A 23,818-nucleotide genomic window follows, 5' to 3' on the forward strand; every position below is an offset into this window, starting at 1 on the left:
ATGAAACAAAGACCTTTTCTTTTACGTCCCTTCATTTAATCAGTACTGTTCAGGGTGTATTTGTTTCTTATACCCACTTGGTAAAAATTATCATTTAGATGCAATCCCCCTGGATATAAATTCCCTTAATTTCAGTTATGACCATATTGGGGGCAAAAAATTTCTGTTAGAAAACCATTGAACAATTTGCTAAGAAATGGCAAAAATGTCTCTCATTAAATGCAAATTATTTCAAGAATTCTAACCAACTAGGAAGTCAGCGACCCATTTGAACTAACCGAAAAAAGTTATGTTATCAGGAATGATTTCTCCAGAATTCTATACATGATTATCGTTTTTTTTTTTTTTTTTTTACTTCTCTGAGTAATTGATGGGATTGATCACCACTGTAAACAGATTTTTCCATCAACAATTAACCAATAGAACGTTTCTATACTACGATAACTCAGGTAGGGTGATTATAGCAAATCATGATGTTATTGCTAAATTATGTTATTGTTAAATGTATTATAATTTCTCTTGAAAGTTCTAGCTTGATTTCATAGCATCGCAAGTCGTCAATAAAGGATTACAGATGCACTTTCAAAAGTGGAGAAGTAATTTTCCCCATAAATTTCCTTCTTCATAAACACAGCCCAAAAAACATACAGTGTACAATATCACCTTTTGTCTGCAGTTGAGAAGTTAAAGAGGCTTCGAAAATAAGAAAAAGACATGAGAGACATGTTACATAGCACTACCACAGTAAGAGGGCAGGATTATAAAACTTGCCTAACTTCTATAAAGCTTCCTAGACAAACAAATAATCAATCATGCATATTTGTTGAGAAACTTGGAAATTTTATGTAAACATGTGAGGTTCTTCAATCTATATCAGTTACTAGCAAGTTGGCATCTTCTTGGTCACAACAGAAAGGGAAACTAGTGATACATCATGACATATTTTGTCCTTTAAATGTCATGATTGCAACATGTTATTGAATATTCCACCAATATAGTGATCAGGGTCCAAGATTGATTTCTGTCAGTGCTTTGTAAACTTTCCTGGGTTCCATATGGCTCATTAATTATACGCCGTGTCACCAGCAATCTGCCTAGCACGACCATAATGGTCACCTGACTGTGAGGCACCTTTATTGGATCCCATCTGGAGGCCAATAACATTCTGGCCCTGCTTGAGCTGCTCTTCAGTAAATTCCCGCACATTAGCTACAGCCTCTTTTGGGCCCAGAGAAGGTACTGCTAAGCCCTTTGCTCCAGCCTGAGGAGACAAAATACATATCTGCAGGTTTGCAAGTTCCTTTAATTAAAAAAGCTGCTCAGAAATCCAACAAAAAACACCATTGTCAGTTTTGATCACATGAGTGTAACAAGAAAGTGAATTGGAATCAATTGTTACAAAAAGGTCTGCCAAGGGAAACATTAATTTCCTTTAAGAATACCTGCACATATTCCAACTGCCAGTAAACTACCCACTACCAAATATCCCTTAATTCACTGGCATCGTCAATCCCTTGATTTCCTTTACAATCCAATTCTGTTAAGTTAAACTGAGCATATGGCTCAATGTTGAAATAACTCTTGCCACAACCTCCACATCAGTCATTAATTTTCAATTGGTGCCCCATGTTTTTAGTTCAACCCACTCCCTTTTAACAAGTCTTGAGGGTTTTTTCTCTTTTTTTTTTTTTTTTTTTTTTCAGTTATAGAACATACTAGCCTGCATTTAAGTTAATGAAAATTATCCCAAGTAAATCCCATGTAGTTCATAAAATGACTATAAAATGTGAACTTACCAAAATTGGTTGATGAAGTGATCGATTCATGAGCTGCTTTTATGACTGAGTGTTAAGAAATGGACAAGTGATTCTAAAGGAATTGATTCCCAGACTAGATTGTCACATGAAAACTTAATGTACAAATGCAATTTATTTCACTTAACACAAAATTATTTCTAAAATTTTAACAGCAAATGTCCTTGGTTTGTTTCTGAGAGTATTCTAAGTATTCTTGAATGGTTATACTAGCTAAATTTATCTCTGGTGAATTTAGCAATGGCCTTTTCTCAACAGCTAACTGGCTGTCAGAAATCTAAGATTACTTGTCAAACCAGTACTACTCATCCAACCATACTCTCCTGATCCAAAACTATGGTGCCAGCTAGCTCACATTAGATGGCTATCATCATTATTTACTATAATGACTTTTTAACCTTAATGTGCATCAACCGTATCACAAAAAAAAAAAAAAAAACTCAGTGACTTATTAAACTATTATAATTTCCAGGATTTTCCCTCTCCTCTTACATAGGATCTCGAGTACTGTCAAGGAGAAAAAGAAAACTATTCATGACAGCTAGGATCTGTTTAAAAGAGTTTTAAGACCTTTGACAAAAGAACAAGTTAACAATACAATACAAATTGTACAGGATACAAAATGGATTAAAAGTTTAAATGCAGATTTATTAATTCACCAAATAGGCAATATTGCACCCAGTACTCCCAAGATCAGATCGTGAATTCTCCCCTGTAACTGCTACACATTTCCTTGTTAATCAGGTACAAGAATTTGGTTTTACATCAAGAAAAAAACTCCATCTGATAAGTTTGAGTATTCTCATTATCTCTTTGCTGAATAATGTATGGAAATCATAAGGAGAGGTTACATGTTAATTGCTTAACTGGGATCGTTACAGGGTTGGGTTTAAGACTATTTTAAACAATAAAATGGTAGTAACACTTTTACAAGCCACATAAAATAAGTTTTCAAAAGCAAAACAATCAAAATCTTCTATAAAATGACTGCTTGTAAAATAAAGACAGAGCTGGATTGTAATGATGATAAAAACAAGAATCTGAGTTACAGTCATCAGTAATTAAACACGGAGTTCACATAATTTTGAAACAACGATCAGTTATGTTTTAAACTGACTATTAATTCTAACTTTTCTGAACAAAGTAAGGAAATTAAGTTTAAAAGATACTAATTAAGTTATTGTAACATGAAACATTATTCATCAAGTTTCAATCAAACTGAACAATAATTTGTGGTCTTTTCATCTTACTCTCATCTTCACAGATTAGTCAAATTTACTCAACCAAAATAAAGAGTTTCAGAGACTGCAACAATTAACTGTCCTTTTAGCTAAGTGTCTGCCAGAATCTTAATTGTAGGCATCATGCCCAGCAACCTGCCTGGGACGACCAAAATGCTCTCCAGCTTGTGAGGCAAGTTTGTTGGTTCCCATTTGGAGCCCAATTACATTCTTTCCTTCCTTGAGTTGCTCTTCTGAGAAGTCGCGTTTGTTTTCAGTGGCCTCCTTGGGTCCTAACTGTCGAACACTTAAACCTTTTGCTTGAGCCTGCCCAGGGTATATACACATGAATGTACGAGTGAGTATGAGTCTCAGTTACATACTGAGATGTTTGACTGGATGTTACAATAAGATGCACGCCGTTCATTATCACACAACAGAAATAATCAAAATTATTCCTGAAAGATCTTGGATTTTGTATTTCATTATTTTCCTACCATAAAGGAGATCAGTAGAAAGTGGTCTGATAAACTTCATGTTGTTGAGTGAATTTAGAATGCAACAATAATCATGGCCTTTGATCAAGTGATGAAAATCATTCAAGAAGCGTACTATATAATTTATCATGAATCAATGAATTCAAATCTCCCAGAAACTGAAAACCATGAAATAATTAAATCATTATTATAATTACCTTTCGTCCTACTGCATTTATCTGCGTAATGACCTGCAAGAAATTTACGATCCTGTTAATTCAAGTTAATTAAAATATATAAATCAACCGAGATACTAAGTTCTGTTAATTTGTTTATTGTACAAATAAACCCTTACCCACACCCTTTAAATTAGTTAACTGCATGGTCTAATAACTGATATTTAAGACATTGATAGAACATTAAAATAGTCTTTGAATTACAATGCTTAATAAGGAAGCTCCCAGAGTTATAAGACTCCGTGCAAGATGGGCCTTAGTATATACTTGGAAGTAAATGAACACATCTTTTCAGTTGCTGTGAGCATGAGGCTTGCTAATATCACATCAGCATGAAAAAATCTGTAAAATTAACCACAGATTTTTTTGCATTCCCTGTGCATGGTTATCTATTTTAAAAATTGGCTCAGTTCTCTAAACTTTAGTTCCTGTTAAATATCCCACTTATTTTACACTCGATTAGGACTGAAGAGCTAATCAAACATATTAAGAAAAATTACATATGTAAATATTGTGGCCAGACATATCAGAACCATCTTGATTCTTTACTGTTTCAAAATGTCAGGAAATATTATCTCCATAATGTGGCAAAGAATAAAGACATTACACCAAAGGGAAGTAAAGATAATAAGATATTCAGGCCAGCAATTAGAAAATAATATATCTGACCATCATTAGAAATGTCATGTAGCCATGGTAATAACATTCATCTGAAACAATTAAGCTTTATCATATTGGTGCCCATGCTGGTAAATATCAAGAGGAAATACTTTGAGGTAGTGGTCAATTAACTAGCAAGGTAAGCCTAAACTTATCATCCTTGTCTCCAGTCTTATGACTTGCATTTAGACATATCCAACATAACTCAAATAACAACAGTAATTGTTATAAACTAAAACAGCTTACATTAGCCATGTTTTGCTTTTCATACAGGTCTACTGTCTGGAAGGAATCACCAGCTTCCACTCCCAACATCTTTGAGCAGAACTCTAAATACTTTCCAATATTTTCCATCTGGAAAGAAAATCAATATTAAAGGAAGCTACCAGTTTACAACTGTCTCACCTTTTACTCCTGAGATCTGATAAGTATTTCTCCTTACTGTCTGTCTTAGTACTCATTCTGTTAATGTTACAGTTCTGACAATACAGTTTTGAGTCAACTAATAATCCCCTGATGGTATTTTTCATTATTCTCATCACTTGTCTGCTTTGAATTCAATTGATATTGCAATGAGAAATTCGATCTTGGTACTCATTAAGGAGTTATATAAAGGGTTAAATGGAAGGTGGGTGCTTGGGATATCCAGCAGTTTTCTCTCTATCTAGCCACTGTCCCCACATGGCTGACAAATTCCCCCTAAACCTACCATGCCCCCCCCCCATTCCAGGCAACTATCAACTTACATACATACACTTTATTGAGCATCCCTAAAAACCTGCTTTTCAGCCTCAATATCAAAAAGAAAATTAAATAGATAACTGAAAAAATTAATTACATTCACTAACTGATAAAAAACTATGTAAAAACTATCTAGAAGGATAACTAATAACTATATGCAATGATTTTCATCTAACCCAGATCATGTCACAAGTCAGTTCTTTGATTAAATGTCTCTTAAAAGCTTTAGTATTTGTTATTTAATTCCCTTAGGTCTGCTTAAGTTATTCAATATTTTCATGCCATGGTAATAAAAGGCGCGTTGACCAGCAGTGATTCTACAATGTGGAATATTGAGGCTGTTTCTATACCTTGTCTGCCTGTTGTGAATAGTAGCTCGAGTTGAAAATTTTGGTTGATAGGGGGGACACAGACAACTCAGAATAGAGAACTGGACAACAATGGCTACAAATTTGCTCGCTGACTCGAAAATGGCAGTTTTAATATTGACAAAATGTTTCATATGAGCTTGCCCTTGTTAGAGTGACTGCTGTCCAGAAGAGCTTGTTAAGCTCGTGGCAGTTAGCTTTGTTGAGGGACCATTTATTGAAATTAATGTTTTTGCTCACTGAGATTCAGAAAAGGTTACCATCTCCTGAAGATTCTTTTTCCTGCTTCTAAACAGTTTCACAGTATTTTTATCATCTAAACAAACCTGTTTGAAGGGCATACTACTTGTATTGCATTTCACCTCAGGACCCAAACTATTACAGGAGTCTGCAGTGCGAAGTGCATTAGCCAGTCTGCAAGAAAAAACATTGGATTCCGGCTTAAGTGCTCTAAACCCAGAACAACATCAACAATTTCTAACTAAAATGGGGTTGATTGATGCCCTCACTCAAACTCCTGAGACAGACGCTATATGATGGAAAATTGTGCTACGTATGAAGACAATCATAATAATAAGCCCAGAATTTAGAACCAGTGCTTTAACCATGTATAGGCCCATATGACATCCCTAATAGAGTAAACGCCAAAAAGTAACCTGACTATCTACCTCCTAGGTGGAAAACTTCAGCACTTCTCAAAATTCAAGACAGGTTTAATACAATGGAAAAATAATGCTGAACAGTATCAACTCATGCTCTTTAAATCATATAAAATGAACTTGTATTAAAAATACATTTCTTCTGCCAAATTATTGAATTATTGCAACAACTTGACTTTCAAGAGCATGATAACAACCACAGGCTATGTGAATGGCATTACAGCTGTTTATTATGACATATCATTACCCTTTTACACCCTAGCTGACATCAAGATCCAAGTTCTCCATACTGTTCTCTGTACAATTCTCATGGTATACTTACAAGGAGAATTTGTCTAACAATCAAGAGCTTCTTTAGTTTGTCATGATCATTTCTTTCATTCTCATGACCTCATTGTTTGAATGAGGGGTGATATTAATAAGAGAAATAAGATGCTCATCAGGGTTAAAGGGTCAAAACTGAAATCCCCAAAACTTTTGCTGATCCTCAATCTCCCCCCACCCACCCCACCCCCATCTGAATAGTCTTTGATATCCATACCTATTAATAAAGGATAAATTTTCATTCACAAGTTTGGAACTGGTGGAGAAATAACATTGTAGTAAACTTCATTACTAACTCGACAAGGACTCTTCCATCCTTCAACACCTCCTGGACATGATCTGGTCCACTTTTACCATCAAACACATTTCTACCCAGCACAGACTCAATCCACTCTATAGCATTTGCTTCTTGACCACAATCGTACTTGGCAGCGGCCTGCCATAAAAAAAAAAAAAAAAAAAAAAAAAAAACCTTTAGATTCCTGAAACAAGTAAAAGATCAGTGATGGTAAATGACTAATCCCTTAACTCTCAGGTAACTTCTCCTAATTAATATACTTATATTATCCAGCAAACAGGTAATAAAAATACTCAAACTTAACAAGTAGAAGTTGTTATCTTGATAGACAAAACCAAATTAATTCTTGTAACCTCTTGAACAACCAGATCTTGGGAATTCGCGGGTTAGGCTTAATAGAAAAGCTTTAAAATTAATATTCATGAAAACAGCTGGGTTCTTTTTTGATCATGAGATATTTATACTAATATCACAGACACCTTCCTCCAAACTGCTTCCACAGATAGTTCAGAATTCCTTTACATAATTGATTGAATTGTGCATCGGGAAAAGCTAATCTTGTGTTGGAAGAGAAAAAAACTCCAGTCCCTGGAGTTTAGAGTATACACCTTAGGGTGGTTCTCAGAAAAAAGGCAAATAAGGCTTAAATTAAAGACAATCCCAAGAAGCTCTTGATATGCTAGAGCAAAGAATTGCGTAAAGAAAAAACCTTGAATCGTTAAATGATACGTATAAATGGGAATTTGTGTGACCCCTTGACGGACTTGACGTCCCGACAAATAAAAAATCACAATATATTAGTTGTATTCACCCATCGAGTGCTGTATAGAAAGCGAACCAAAAAGCTTCTTCTTTCTTCTATAAAATAAGCATACTTCAAAGAGGAAAGAGGAGAGAAAGGGCGGCAATTCCTTGCTTTGCGAAGGGGATGGAATTTGAAGAGTTGCAGTGTCGATCAGTTTTGGTTATCTCATGCGCTGTGTGATGTTTCTGTGAAAGCTTCAGTGGGCGGCTGAATGCCGGAAAATATTCGTGTTGTCGTAGGAGCCCAATGTATTCCTGGCTGTCGTTGTTTCTCGTTCAGTGCAGTTTTGTGAACTAATCGGTGACCCTCATTGTCCGCGTTTGGACTAAATTTTCGAAAATTTAGCTCGTTGTAATGGTATCTTGAGGTCCCATTGGCCCCCCTCCCCTCCCCTCCCCTCGCTCAATGCTCAATACTCGATGCTCTCAGAATACAGCCTGCGTTGCCAAATAGTTCTTAGAGCGTGACCCTGTCAATTGACCTCGCTAAAGATATCTGTTGGCGTTTTTCTGAAGTCTGTCACTTTATACAGCCATCATATTAATCTTTTTTTTTTCGGCTATTATTAATTTTGCGCTATTATCTAAATCAAACAAAAGATTGTCCACCCTTTTTGTATCTATGTTCTGGATAGGTCTAATAAAACTAGGATATTCAAGAATTTATATTTCCTTTTGTGCGATCACGGTTGAATTACCCCATCTGCGAAAGTTTACTTCTCAAGTTCAGAGAATATATCTGTTTAAAACGCAAGTCTTGTTTTAAGCCAAGAAAGCGAAAATTCACTGTAATGACAACAAGGTGATTTATACCGATGACTTGCAAATAAAACTGCCAATTTAAGTGCCGATTCCGTCGACGAAAAAAACTCCAGATGATACAGGAGAGCCGAGGGAGTTAATGCGAAAAAAAAAAACAAAAATTAAAAAAATTGAGAAACCATTTTAATTGTAAACTTTGCAAATCATTTCGAATCGTTACATTAGGTGAAAAGGTTTGGGTAACCTTAAAAGAAAACTGTTGTCATTAAAGAACAATTATTTGCATTCGTCCAGACGACAGAACTCAATGGCAGTGGTAAGCACAGTGAGGTAGTCTGGTGCTCTAGTCTCTTTTCGAAATAGACTAACCTCTGCCTGTTCTTCAAATTATCTGGCTTGACAACGTAACAAAACCGATTACCTTTCGAGCTAAATCTGCTGTCATTCCATATCCCTTTGGTCTGCTTGCCATAGTGTTTCTGTTCCGAAGAGAGACGCAAACAGACTTACCTTCTCTCCTGCTAAGGATGGGAGTGTCGCAAGCAGAGAAAATAGCCCTTATAACGCAGCCCCAAATTCCAGAAATTTGGAAGGGATCATAAGATCAATGACAGAAGATTAAAATAAGATAAAAATGCAGATATTCTAAAAGTGAAATATAATATTAGATGATATGTTATAATTTTAAGTTATTTTCTACCAGAAATTGTAAACGTAAGCGAGCAATAACTAAATTATCATTGAAGTTACATCTATCGTTAAACTGATAAAGAGTTGTAAACATTGTACCAAGGTTGATTCGCAAACAGAACAGATGTTTTTGTCTTCCCAATAAATTCGAACCTGATTAGGACATTCTTGTCTATATTATGAAAAGAGTTAAAAATTCCCAGGGACTCTTCCTGTTTTGCAATCATATATGAGCTTACTTTGAAATAAAAAAAATCAGAGAAGCTCTTTCTTAAAAGTTCGAAGGCGTTTTATTCCTAGGAATGTAAGATGTATGAAACACACAAGGAGACGAGTTGCAAATGTGTGACATCGAAGATCTTGAAGTCATTTGTCTAATGACTGACGTGAAGAAATGCTAATCGATTAAGTGACGTTTTTGTAACTTTGTCATTTTTGTGATATCATCCACAGTTGTTCGTAGCCAGCTGCTCTCATGGAACCTTTCGACAAGTCAGATTTCGGACATCAGACCCGCATAGAATTGAATAATTGTGTTCAGTTTAAACGAACATCAGTACTATTCATCCATTTAGGTTTCTGCGCTCAACAGAATCATAAGTCGCATTGAAACAAAGGGGAGGGGACTCCGGGTATGGTCCAACTAAATAAACTCAACCGCACATCTTTCAGCAACGTACGGCATTGTTGAAATCGCGCATTGTTCTAGAAAAAGTTAGGATTACACCCTCACATGATCAAAGGCGAAGAATGTTCTGATGCAGAACAACACTCAACTGATAATTTAACTACTTGGCTTGTCTGCTGCCAGATCTCTAGTTCAATCAAGGTGTGTACATTTTGCACCAGACGTCACTTCAAGTGTCGACAGACCTAAATAATTGTTTGCATGGCTATCACTACTGCAACAGGGAATTCATTCCTTCCTTTTTTCATTTTGCTTTTTATTTTGCTCTTTTCCCGTTTACGTTGTACACAACAATCAATTTATTTTATGATGTCAAATTTTGGGATCGATCATGGAGGAGACTTCAAAAAGGTTACTTGCTTCTGATCAGTACTGCACTGCCGTCTCAGTATAACTGAGGTCAAGTTTTCAGAAATTAATCGAAAAATAACTACTTAAGCTCGGCTTAAAACACTCCTGTTGGCTGAAAGCTGGGCAAAAAAGCAAGAAATCAGTGTAGTCTAATAGCTACAGCGAGCCTCTTCGAACGATTATAAAAATAGGCAGTTTACACTGCATGTGGCTACTGCTGCTGCATCTCACATCCACTCATGTGCAAATAGAAAATCGGCCATTAGTGTCTAAAATCAAAGAGCTGCCAATAGTACCCCATATTAAAAAGATGGGCCTTCAAAATCAGTAGAAGACTCCGGCAATTCTACTTTTCAATTAAAAAAAAATGAACTCTGATTGTTTAAAATAGCTGAGAATCTGAAATATCGTGTTTCTGGATATATATTTTAGTGGACAAAAATCGAAATTGTTACTTTTTTCGTGAATTTTTTAATTGACAAGGTGGAAATTTGAAAAAGGCACATCTATTTAAAAAAATGCTGTCGTTTTCTGGCTTTTGGATTTTTTATCGTCAAAAGCGCGAAAATAGGCTTTTTGTGCTCTAAAAAGTTACGTTACGACAAGTGCAGAAAAGGTACCTTTTAATCAGTTAAAGATTCCGGCAATTCTACTTTTCGATAAAAATGAAGTCAGATTGTTTAACACATCTGAGAATCTGAAATATCGTGTTTCCGTATATATCTTTTGGTGGACAAAATGCGAAATTGTTACCTTTTTCAAGCCACCAATAATAGTAACACGGTTTTTGAGCGAATCCTTTTACCCTTTCTCACTTTTTTTTTAACAGCCCTTCAAGGTCACATTCGCCAGCTGCAGTCACTCAGTGGACTTCTGAAACCTTCCATGGTCCACTCTTTAAAAAAAAGCGTTTCAACACAGGTTCTGCTTTTAATATATTATATTAATGAAACTTCTCAATTCATTTCGAGTGCATCGATTTACGCCATCTTTATTCGCCTAGCTTTACTTAGCAACGGCCAGCAAGCTTCCAGGTTGCGGTAACGCGCTTCCGGAGAGCTCTATATGGTTAAGTTTTACTGCCCTTCGCTTTATTGGAATTCTCCAAAGGTTCTTGTGAAACAGTTTATTCCTAGAGGACTGTCATTGTTTACCCAGCAAAACTTTTACGAGGCATCAAATAATTAGGAACACATAACTAATCCCAAACAATTTCGTTTAGCAGTTCGTTTTTTTGTGCATGGATGCTCTGTTCAGACTGGTTTTGAGGAACAAAACCAACTGCCTTTAAAACTGTACAAGATTAAAATACGTTTCTTTAAAATGGATCAAACTTTCTTCAACCAATTTATCATTTTGTTTTTAGTCACACAGCTACTGCGTTATTGGACCACAACCACTCGTATAAATACTTAAATTTTATGAACTATAGTTAAAAAAATACAAACTATATACAATTTTCACAACCACAAGCGCGATCTCATAATCTTTCACAATAAATAAAAAAGCCACAATAAAATTTTTAGTCATCTAGATAGTAGCGTCAGTGAAAAGGGATCGTCTGGCAAGAACTTGGTTTGCTCTGCAAAATAAGAATGAAACAAAATAGTCAAATTAAACCTTTCTATACATCCATTATGAAATCACTGGTGATTCTTGCAATCTGAGTGGCTCTCACCAGCGCAATGACGAATCACACTACAAGCTCGACCGATTTTAAAATCGCGCGTCTAAGTTCAGACTAAACTGCACTCCTCTGAGTTAAATTATCATTACAAACAAGTCTGCAATGTGGGGTTACATTGCCACTCTAAAGAGCCTACTAAAATCTTACTACGTGTCCCTTCTTGTTCAAGAGATTTTCCAGCGCAGTGTTTTCCCTGGGCTCGATTTCCGCCGCTCTCTCGGGTCTGGTCTTTTCCACTCCTATTTTTAGTATCGGGATATTTTTTATATCTTTCTTAATTAATAGTATAGTATTGGTATTTTTGCATAAGCATCTTAGAATTTTATTTAATATTTAGTTAATATTTAGTGGTATTATTTTTGCTTTGTTATTGTTTCTCCAATTAGCAGGTATGCTAAAGTACTTTGACACAAAAATAAAGTTATTATTAATATTACTATTATTATTATTTATAATAAATGTGATAATTTTATTTCATAAAATCAGTAAAAATACAGGATAACAAACAAAATTAAGACAAATTAAGATATAAACATTAAAACAAGTTTAAAAAGTCTCTAGCTGAGAGAAGTCTTGAATCACTTCGGTATTAACAACTGTTCTACAGAGTAGCAGAATTCATCTTATGTCTGCATTATTTTGCTTCAGCTTCATTCAGCAGAACAGCAAATAAATTGACGATACATGATCGACGTCCTTAATAATAATATAATAAGTTTTCCTTAAAAATATTTCACAAAAAGCAATTCTCTAAAAAAAAAAAAGAAAGATTCAGTAAACTAAGCTACATAATAAAAAATTGACTACTTAAATTCTGGCTTGCGCACTTTCCGATGTAATGTCAGTGTCAGATATATTGGCTACTCTTCTCTTTCTCCTGGTTCCTCTGAGACACAGCAAAGCTGAACGTAGAATGGCAAAGGATATCTTCGCCCTTATCCAAGATATGCTTGTAGCGTAGTCATCTCCTTTCTTTAACGCAAGTAACTCTGCGAGGCGGCTATGGAATCTCTTGCTGTAGCGGCCGACACAAGCGAAGCAAAATTTCGACGACAACTATGAGTTTCGCAAATGAAGACACACTATGAAGCGAGGATATATTTTACGGACAAGCCTTGAATCGTTTTATTTAACGTAGTCGTGGTATCCAAGTACTTATCGTAAACTGAAATATGAATTTATAAGGAAGAAGCTAAGCTAAATGCGAATAGACAAACCAACATTCCAAACATTCCGATATAAAGGCAAGATGCAAAGCTAGCTAAAAACTCAAACAAACTCACAAAAAAAAAAACTATATATAAGCTCAAGGAAAGGAACATTAGCACTTACATAACAGTCCCGCTTGTAAGAATCGAACCAAAACGAACTTCAATATAAGTTAGGTATTCGGAAGCGAAACGGGAAATCCAAACAGACACTTACTCTAACACAGAAAACTGTAGTCTTACGGCAAACGACAACAACCAAACGATAAACAAAAAAAACTTCAACTACTCTTCTCTAAAAATCGCACACGTCAACATTAAAAAAGGGTCCGCGTGATTTGCTTACGAGATTGCTTCGTAACCTCAAAGCACGCGCACGCGAGTCGCGCGCGCACAAGTTTGTTAACGTCTTCTTAACAGCAGGCAAAACCGTGGCAGCTGTTACACTTGCATTCATCGGCCATTCCACCTGTACTTGTAAAAACTAATGGTGCGAATGTCGCTTGCTCCACTTCCAAAACCAGCCTGCTGTATTGCCTCTTCTTCTCATTTTCATGTAGTTGGAATATCTGTTATTATTATTATTATTATTATTATTATTATTATTATTATTAGATTTTCCATTCACCTTTCTCTTTTCTGTATAGTTTTAGATATGCTTTTACTTATCAGATTATTAGACTTTGAATCTGTTCAGATTTGACTCCGTTATTTATGGTTTTCCAGACGCTTTGACATAAAAAAAAGGAGTAGATGTGAGCCGAAAGTGAGTTATTTTGGATCGTTTTTTACGCTGTTAATATTTTGTGTTGTAGAGGATTTTATGGAAATTATTGCTAAATAAAGATTATTATTATTATTATTATTATTATTATTATTATTATTATTATTATTATAATGCTCCTCCCCGAGAAAAGACTCTCCTTGGGGAGGAGCGCGGGAGATCTGGTTCCCGAACAGCGGCTGGTAATCCCTTCGCTTGATACACGTGTTAGTTTCAAGTTCTTAAAGGTTTTTTGAGTCACTTGTTGGTAAAGAAAAACCAAAGCAACCCTGAATTACTTTTGACACTCATTTAAAAACTGCTCTACAATAAGTGATTATCACAGAAAGAAATGCAAATATGTACTATTAAATATTTTGTTACTGACCTGATAAATATTCTGACCCTGCACTTGTGGCAATCTCCTTCCAGTCGTACAAATATCTGAAGGAGAAACAAACACAGACATAAGCAGATATGCCCCAATACTTCAACGATCAAAATTCCTCATATTACAAAAACACGTTCATTCTCATCACTATATGGAGAAAAATATGCCATAAACTTACTGGTCAAAGTTAAGTCCGTTGGTCCACTCTAGGAGTTCATCCACTTCCCAATCTTCCACAGCATCCTGCCCTCGCATATCTGTGACTGTAAACATTCCTTCAGCTACTGATTGTACAACTTGTTCAGTCTCTAAGTCGTTTCCGCACTGTGCTTTCAACATTCCCTCTCTGTACCTAAATAACAAGGCAACAACGAGTACACGTGAAAGTGGATTGTCTCACCTTTATACATAACGAGTGGATTCAGGGTGTTTTTCTTATGAAGAGAAGGGTGATGGGGGGGAGGGGGATAGGGGGAGGGGGAGGGGGAGGGGGAAGGGAAGGATGCACCAGTAAGGAGTGACCTGACTTTCTTTCTTCTTTGGAAGAATACTTGTTATGCTAGAAAGCAGCGGGTCACTGCAGAAGGGGGGTGCACACCCCCTGCACCCCTCCCCTGGAGCCTCCTTGCAAATAATACAATGAATGTGGATAAATTCAAGTTGATATTTCAACCTTAAGTACTGGAGTACCCTAACAAAGGCATTTCCCATGTAAACTTAAAAATATTAAATAAATCGTTTTTAACTCAATAAACTGTTAATAGAAGAAGTACATCGCTGTCTTACATCTTTTTCATCCATTCCAGTTTTTTCCTTTTGCGCTTTTTTTCAAGGTCTTGTTTTCTTACAACCTGCAGAAAGTGAACTCTGAGTCACACATAAAATAAATAAATAAAATTGTGGATTTATATTGCGCCGTTTCCATGACGGGATGATCAACTGCGCATGGCTAATTATTTTACTTCAACATCTAGGGTGAGCCTACAGCTTTGACTACCAACCTGCCACACCTGACACAATTTTCAGCCTCACTCACCACAGTGCATACTTACCTTACTATGACTAAAAATTTCTTTTTTCAGTGTTGACTCATAAACAAGTGGATCCTGATCAACTCTTTTCATCACTCTGTCTGAGACGAGCCTCCAGCCATTGTTTTCCCACCTCTGGTACCAGCCCGACCGATCATCTAAAATGAAACACCAATTTTCAGGTGAAAGAACTTCAGGGCATGTTTTTTTCCACAAATACCTATATTGCCAATGAAGCCCTTTTTTTAGCCCTATCCTCCACTTCAACAAAATCCAATTTTTGGTATGTTCACATATGCTTTAAAAATTTTCATAAGGCTCCCCCTCAGAGCTGCAATACTTCCAGCTTCCAGCTTCCAACTGCTTCATGTTTATGTTACAGAGGCAGGTTCATATATATCACATACCATATACATGGTAAGGGGGCCAACAAGGCCACTTATCTCAACTATGTTCTTTCTAGGACTAAGGTTTTAACAACCAATCCAGTAATAACAATTTTCTCCATACTCTAAGACATGAAATTAAACTTAGTAACTCAGTGTATTTTGATCATGTTAGTAAAGGTTATAGATATACTTATTTTTACTTATTATGAATTTCTACCTATACTGTAGACTGTCCAGAACACACAAACCCTGGCTAAACCACTCACCATCCTCCATTGTTTGCTCTTTGTTGTGTACATAATTCGCCGCAAGTCGTTTTGTTGAAGCTTTTGTGTAATCTCTGGGTGCATTAGCACACACGTCAACTATGTTGTGGTGAGTAAAAATCTTGTAGTATATGTTTGGAGGAAATTTTTCCTTAGAGAAAACCAAATGAAAAGAACACACCCTTAGAGATGATCAAATATTTCATGGTTTGTTTGAATATCTATAAACTAAATATAATTGTGTCTAATTTATATATATCTTATTAACCAAGCGCGAGGGCTGTACTGGGAGAATATCAGCCCAAGGTCTTGACAGTACGGACCAAGCGGAGCGAGGTCCATACAAAAAAGACCGAGGGCCGATATTCTTTCAGTACGGTCCCGACCAAGCTTGGTTAATAAGATATTTATTATACGACTGAAGTTCAAAGGGACACAAGTGCGGTATCATTCGGGACCATTCGGGACAGTGCACAGTCCAATACTGAGAGAATATTGACCAGCAATAGAGCATTTTGATTGGTTGATTTTAGTTATTGGCCCCCTAACTGCCCGAGTCGTGTAATAAATCAGTTTATTGCCTACTTTTAAGGATGATTGACAGAGTTTGGAATGAGTAGTAACCCCTGCCTCAGAAAAATGTATTGTCTAATTAACAATTATTCCACGAGCACGCGTTGGATATGAGATGATAGATAGCCGACGAGGCGCGTAGCGCCGAGTTGGCTATAATCATCTCATATCCAACAAACGCGAGTGGAATAATTGTTTTATTAAAAACGCTGCATTAAATTATTAAATTTTATTAAATTTTTAGCTCTCTTTTAATTTTAAGCTGACACGTACGTCTACCATATTTGTAGATTATGGTAGATTGGCTCATATACCATAATGGCTAAGCCAATAAAAAGTCTTGAATTGCATTATCCAATGATCTAGTTTTTAATAATAATTGTTACTGAACAATTCACTGGAAGTGAAACTAGTTTTACATTGACAGCCTTCCAATGTCAGAACATCATTCCACTGGAAAATCACTTGATCAAATCACACAACGCTGTTTTTATTAAAATTGAACACTTAAGTCAGCAAGCTGGTTGCAAAAAAAAAAAAAAAAGATTAAATCTATTATTTTGCAAACTTGCCCTTGAGGATAGGATTTATATAACTGAATAACTAATATGGAGCTTTTCCTTGTAAGAAAGTGAGCCAAAAACAATTTGCTTGCCCAGCAGAGAATTCAAGTTGACCCTGACAAATGGATGGCAACTTTTATAGTACGTTGGAATGGTCAAATGGAAACATCTTTACTGATCACTTACTCCTGCTAACCTAAACTTTATGTGTACCCCTGCAGCAGCATCTAAAAGCTCAGCCTAGAAAGAAAGAAAGAAAGAAAAATAGAAACTGAACATTCAAGTTAATTTTCAAGCTCAAGTTCAGGCTTTTTACTCATCACCAAAATCTTAACAAAAAATAGTTTTCAAACATAAAATAAAAAAAGTAACAAGAAGACCTCAAGAGACCCTCGAGCCTATGTCAAGATGATTATTAATTTATTCATAAATTATTATTATCATCAGATGGTGACACTGAAGAGCATCACAAATTTTGACAGGTTGTCTTTTAAATTGAGTGTTTGTTGAGTTTTTGTTGCTGTTGATTTTGATTTGATCTTGTTCATTACCAGTACCGTACTGTTCATTACCGGTACCGTACTGTTCATTACCGGTACCGTACTGTTCATTACCGGTACCGTACTGTTCATTACCGGTACCGTACTGTTCATTACCGGTACCGTACTGTTCATTACCGGTACCGTACTGTTCATTACCGGTACCGTACTGTTCATTACCGGTACCGTACTGTTCATTACCGGTACCGTACTGTTCATTACCGGTACCGTACTGTTCATTACCGGTACCGTACTGTTCATTACCGGTACCGTACTGTTCATTACTGGTACCGTACTGTTCATTACCAGTACTGTACTGTAGATGACAACTGTCAACCAATTCTGTTACTCTTTCACTTTCAATCAGGACAAGTTAACATACCTCTCTTGGGTTGATACATTTCAACATTGAAGATGGATCTCCCCTACATTTGAAGTTAATCAAATCTCTGTAGTATCTGTACACTTGGATGTCCTGAACAAAAATTTAACAGACAATTAAACATATCCACAGTGTCAATGACAAGAACATTTTAAGCAAAGTCTTGCTATGTTTTGTAGCAATTAAGTTTTGCCAGTAACATAACTGTTACTTAAAATATTATAACAAAAATAATGAAAACTGACTTGCCCTTACAAACAACTGTAAATATTTCACAGAAGAATAAGGAGTACTATCCCTTGATTGCATGAAACCTGACCAAGAAAAAGTAGCAATTTTATTTGTAGGCTCCCATCAAGCTCAAAGTTTCTTCCAGTTTTTTATTTATGCCCCCTCCCAAATCTAATCTTCAGTTAAATCCATAATAGATTAAATTGAGAAAGAGATTTGGGAGTTATTAATAAAAGTTATTCTTTATTCAAAAGAAATCTTCTCAACTCTTTACACCTTATCATCAGTATGTAAATTCTCCATACTCATCTCTGTATAACTCCTAATATTGTACTACAAAGGATAATTTTTCTAATGATAAAGAACTTCTTGAGTTTGCAATCATTTTGTTTATATTCTTGTTACCTACATGTTTAATTCAGGGGTGATATTGTAAGGAGAAATTAGATGTTAGTTACTCTTAGGGGTTAAAGAATTTAGTCAAACCACCAGGAAACTGATACTGCCAAAACCTTTTACCTTTTCCCCTTCAAAACTTTAAAACTTGAAACTTAACACTCTCTAAAAACATTTTCAATATCCAATTTGTCTAGGTCACTTGCACTAATTAAACTCCTCCCTTCTCTCATCAGCCTTGGAAATCATCGTCATTACCACTAAACACATATTTATCAGAATTAAAAAAGGATCATTTTGCTCACTATGTGTTTTCTCCAAGATCTCTGTATAACCCTTGCTGCCTGTTCTCTGTCAATAACTTTTTTTCTCTCCGCTGCTTCTGAATCAGCTGTACTGACCCGTTGCTGGACACCTCCAGTTGGTGATAATCCTCCATCTGTGGTAGGTGGGGGAGGTCTGGGTACCAATGGTCCCAGTGATATAGAACGCCACCACTTTTGGATGAGAGTGGCACAAAATTCTGTGTATGACATCAGTTGACATAACGGGCCTTGCTGTGCCACAGTTTTTTCACAGTATTCTTTATATTTTTTCTTTGTGATTGGCAAGGCATTGGTAGGAATTTGGTTTCTCTATGAAAATTTGAGAGGACATATTTCAATTATTAAAATAACTATGATGATAATGCTTGCATAGCTTCACAATAATGATAAAAATAAATTTTAGATTTGCAAGCAAACTTTTTAAAGACATGTTTTAGCATGACTTATATCAATATCAGTTCAATGTGTTGAACTGTTGACTTTGTAATTTGCACCTTACATGTAAATACATTATAACTTTAATTGCATGTTTACAGTGTTTGAAATTAATAGTGTTACAAGGTTGAAGGAAACAGTTATTATAATTATAGTAATTATAACAGTTATAATGAAAGAAAGGTCTGCATGAACCATTAACTTTGCCTGCACTAGTCTCTGTGGGACACACTCAGTAAATTATAAAAAATAAACAAACTAAAACCCCATTTACACCAAAGCTTAGACATATAAGCTGTTTTGTTATCCATGGTTTAAAATTGTTTTCATCAAACCATCTTCTGAAACTGATGTTTGTCAACTTCAAATTAAGCATATTGAAAATACAGGAGGGACCTTTTCGAAACTCAGTTTTTTCCTTCACTGTTCCTGATTTTCATTTTTTCAAGGTATTAGTTACTTGTCAAATGCCATAATGGATAGCATGCTTAACGCACCCCCTCAGTTCCTCTTGACTAGGGTATATAATTAGTAATTTTCAGTCACAAAAACTGGCTCTATGACATAAATTATGTTTTGAATGGTGGACAAGATGAGAAGTTGCAGACTAATCTTTACAGACAAACTGTTATTGTGGTTAACATGTAAAAATAAGTTGATGATTTTTTTTTTTTCAGTAGATGCTGCCTTCATATGAGCCTCTCTATGGGTGCGTACGAACGTCGATTTCGTCGCGCTTTTTTCATCAAATCGTCAATTTTTCAACGAAATCGTCGCTTTTGGTCGTTTTCATATCTAGAATTGTTTTGCGTGAGAGCTTTAATGACCTGATATTGGTAACTGAAAGACATTGTCGCTTAGTTAAAAAAAAAATGACACGTGATTTTATATAACACTGGACATTCAATTGTCATTGCAGTTGAGAAAAAGATGGTATGATTGTCAAAAATTGTTCAAAACCTATTCATGGTTCTAGTTACTGATGCTACTTGAATGATATGTTGTCACGTCTCCCTTACAACTGGCTGCACTAATGACACTGTTGATCAGGGTACCTTTTTAGTAGTAAGCCATGTCATCAAAGTTTTGCTTCCTCACACCCCTTTCTCTATGGCTTCGAATTTCGGCAATTCCTTCCGGGGGATGAAGAACAGCATTTGCTTCAAGTCCTCCATCAACACCATCAAACTCACTATCTAAAATCTGTTCAAGCCCCAGGTTGTCATCCTCCAGCTCTGCTTCGGTTACTTCTGCAATTGCAAAAGCTGTTGGATTTCGTTTGTTTATCGAGTTTAAAATGCACCAATAACACAAGTCCGAGATGTACACAATATCACTTTGGTTGCTATCACCAGCCACGTTCGCGTTTATGTCATTTCCCGCCAGGGGAAACAAGATGCCCTTTTTTAAAACCATCTCCAATCCCACAGCCACAAAGCAGCCAAACTCTTCATCTATTGTCTCAGTTGGAGACAACCACATCACATCAATAGCCATCTCATTCGGATTGTCAGGAACATCTGATTCAGTCATCACAATGTGAAAGTTTGCTTTTGAAACCTGACTTGGTGCATTTACTTCAAATCCAGGCTTGACAGCTAAAAACTCTCCCTTCTTGAACAAGACTGGCAGTGAGCTATCTACCTCAACACTGACCAGTGGTTGATTCTCCTCTACAGTCTGCTCTCCTTCAAAATGCATTCTGTTGCAGCCTACCTCAGCTGGATTTGTCTCTTCTGCACTCGCAAACGATAGCAGAGTAGCAGCATCATACTTGCTAATGTCTCGGACAGATCGCTGCCAAACACCCCCACAGTATTGCCTCTGCCATTCTTGTAGTAACTGAAGATCTTGAGCTGGCAGTGTTACTATGGCGGTTTTTCCGGCTGTATTAAATTTGAATAATGCATTGACGCTGCTGAATTTGGATAGTGGGCTGTCTTTCGAGTGTAGTAAATGAAAGATGTATTTGTTAGCTTCTTCAAAGTCTACTGTATGGTAAACAATAAACAATAAACAATTGAGCATATTGTAACAAGTATGGCATGGGATACTGTTCCCACATGCTCGAAAAAAAGTGCTTCACTACCAGCGAGCAGAAGGCCTGCATATAATCAGGTCTTACATTGCTGAATACTGCCTTTAATGACTTCAGGGTGTCTAAAACCCAGGTCACTGCTTCAACTGTGATGTAAGCTGGTGAACCGTGTGGTCCTTCAGGACACAAGTTTGGTTTCTCAATGTGTTCCCTAATCCTGCAGACAAGGTTTTCGAAATAGTCTTTAACACTGTTCATGTCGCTGATTACCTCATCAAAGTTTACGTCTTGCTTGATCATAACCACATTTCGTTTGTCCGAGTGGACTGAGAACACCTGAAACATTTTTCGTATGTTTTCTAAGTAAGTAGCCAATGATGATGACCTTCCACTTGCTGTTGTAAACTGACCATCTCCTGATATCACCGTGACCTCTCCAGTTGGGGTCAGTTGCTTTACTTGATTGCATTTTCTGTCTGTGAAGATCACATTATGTCAACTGAAGGCTATGCCATGTGCCACGCCACATTTATCATTCGCCATTAATTTCTGTGGTGCAGTTCCACCTAAAGCGATTCAAGGTCATACAAGACCACGAGGCAACAGGTCAGCAGGGGTCATCCACATCGCTGATAACAATGGTCATCAATCAATCGGACTGAATGATCTACTAATCATGATCAAACATCAACAGTCACGTACACGGACCTTTTTAGATCCTTTCTAACCTTTTCTTTCTTTTATCAAGTACACTAATTTCCACATTTCAGGTTTGATTGGGGATCAAATAACTTATAATTTTCATATTTAATTTTTTTAGGTCTGACTGACTAATATTTTGTCTGAATGCAATAATTTCCAAACTGTCGCTTCATCGCTTCAATCTCTGAGATCTTTGTTTCATCAATAGCGATCGTCACATCTTTGATTTCGTCAAAAATACCCATAGAGAGGCTCTCATATGCCATTGCACAGTCAAGAACCAGATAAAATTTCTAAAATATACTTTGTAGACAAACTCTGCCCCACCTTGAAGATTCCTGAAGGTTGTGTTGTGGTATGTGGATCCATTGGAGTAATGGTCCTCACATCACTGAGCCGTGATGGACTCTGCACAAATCTACTGCCAAGGGCTGTCGACTTCACGCTTGCATTTGGATGGAGAATTCCAAACAGCTTACATCTGTATTTAACATGAAAACATGGAATAAATAATGACGGAATATTTTTGGTAAAGGTGGGAGTTTGTCATCTGAAAATTGTTTTGACTTGCAGACTTGGCTAATCACAGTACATGCATACACGTGAAAAGCAATCATTTCAAAGGTGTATTCTACATAGAAATGTTATCTCACCTTGTAAAGTAACCTCTCCAAATTCGCTGAATTTCTATGCTGGCAGCTATTTTTACATCCTCTTCATCTGTCCCTCCTTGAATTATTTCCTAATGAAAAATTTGTAGATATTCACAAAAAGTAGGCAGATCATATTTTGAGCTGTGGAACGATCACGATCTAGGGAGTACGTGGTATTATTTCTCAAAGGCGTAAAAGACGAAAAAGAATTCACATCCGTTAAGGAACATCTATCCAAGGATCTATGAGTATATTATTGGGTGTCATGAGAATCTTCGCCCCTAATCAATTCTAGTAAAAGATCTGTATCATGAATTTTTCCGCAATTTTCTAGGATCAATGTCTTCAATGAGGTCCTGAAGGTTCCTGCATCGATCTTCAAACCGTGAAACAACGTACAGCTCCACCTATTCTTGGCTCTAATCAAGGCTTGCAACTTTTCATTTCAAACTACATCTAAGTGGATAACAAACTTACCCATCTTTCTGCTTTTGTTCCCAAAGCAAACTTTACTTCTCTTGAAACAGATCCTGCAATGTGTTGAATAAGGGAATTTTCTAAACTAAAGTTGAAAGCAAGTATAACAGCTCACTTATTGGCGCTTATCAGCTTACTTTAGTAAAAACTGTAAAAGACAGATAAGTCTTCTTATTGTGATTCCTTGCTTTATGGAAATTGCAATTAAAAAATCCCTTTCATTATTTATTTAGCACGGCGAGAACAAACATAACGTTGGAAATTATGCACAAAAACAATAAGGTAAGTTATGTATATGTGCACGATCCTTCGCAGTTAAGTTATGTAGTCACCTGGTAAACCAGATTTGTGCAGTATCCAGAGAGCATCTTTATGATTCAATCTTACAGACATGATGGGTATTTTTAGCTCTATTGCACTAAATGATCAAAATTTAACATCATTTTGAGTTTACGGGGGAAAATCTACCCTAATGCTGCAGTCAAAGTTTAGTCATTTCGACGCAAATAATAGATTCTATTGCGCCGTGGCAACGGAAAACCGCTGATCGTTCTGTGAGCAAACTGTGGTCGAAGAAGCTTTTAAAACTGTGTAGGGTAGGGTTCATATCTATGGGAACATTCGTAACAGAAATCAATTTCCGGACCTTTTCACGATATAAGAACGTCCAGAACACA

The 23,818-nt window shown here is 36.3% G+C and overlaps 2 protein-coding genes across 4 annotated transcripts; both read right to left on the minus strand.

The window, feature by feature from the left end:
• Window positions 1-14: 14 nt before the first annotated feature.
• On the minus strand, window positions 15-8,925 carry LOC111328859 (myophilin). Of its 2 annotated transcripts, none has more exons than XM_088731972.1 (6): window positions 8,784-8,925; window positions 6,795-6,934; window positions 5,842-5,929; window positions 4,653-4,760; window positions 3,729-3,761; window positions 15-1,261 (listed from the first exon to the last, which is right to left on the minus strand). In XM_088731972.1, the coding sequence occupies exons 1-6, from the start codon at window positions 8,832-8,834 to the stop codon at window positions 1,064-1,066; spliced, it is 618 nt and encodes a 205-aa protein (XP_088588098.1). In that variant the 5' UTR covers window positions 8,835-8,925; the 3' UTR covers window positions 15-1,063. The 2 variants fall into 2 exon arrangements, with proteins under 2 accessions (XP_088588098.1, XP_088588097.1); XM_088731971.1 differs by lacking the exon at window positions 15-1,261 and adding an exon at window positions 1,911-3,361.
• A 2,571-nt stretch (window positions 8,926-11,496) lies between these two features.
• On the minus strand, window positions 11,497-23,673 carry LOC111329685 (protein MFI). Of its 2 annotated transcripts, none has more exons than XM_088731967.1 (13): window positions 23,474-23,672; window positions 23,142-23,194; window positions 22,665-22,753; window positions 22,339-22,492; window positions 18,816-19,145; window positions 17,884-17,976; window positions 17,149-17,202; window positions 15,827-15,977; window positions 15,193-15,329; window positions 14,927-14,991; window positions 14,319-14,492; window positions 14,138-14,193; window positions 11,497-11,673 (listed from the first exon to the last, which is right to left on the minus strand). In XM_088731967.1, the coding sequence occupies exons 1-13, from the start codon at window positions 23,532-23,534 to the stop codon at window positions 11,618-11,620; spliced, it is 1,473 nt and encodes a 490-aa protein (XP_088588093.1). In that variant the 5' UTR covers window positions 23,535-23,672; the 3' UTR covers window positions 11,497-11,617. The 2 variants fall into 2 exon arrangements, with proteins under 2 accessions (XP_088588093.1, XP_088588094.1); XM_088731968.1 differs by lacking the exon at window positions 11,497-11,673 and adding an exon at window positions 12,877-13,555 and having other exon boundaries at window positions 23,474-23,673.
• Between the last annotated feature and the right edge of the window lie 145 nt (window positions 23,674-23,818).

Source organism: Stylophora pistillata, chromosome 8 (genome assembly GCF_964205215.1).
Source record: "Stylophora pistillata chromosome 8, jaStyPist1.2, whole genome shotgun sequence".
Lineage (NCBI taxonomy): Eukaryota > Metazoa > Cnidaria > Anthozoa > Scleractinia > Pocilloporidae > Stylophora > Stylophora pistillata.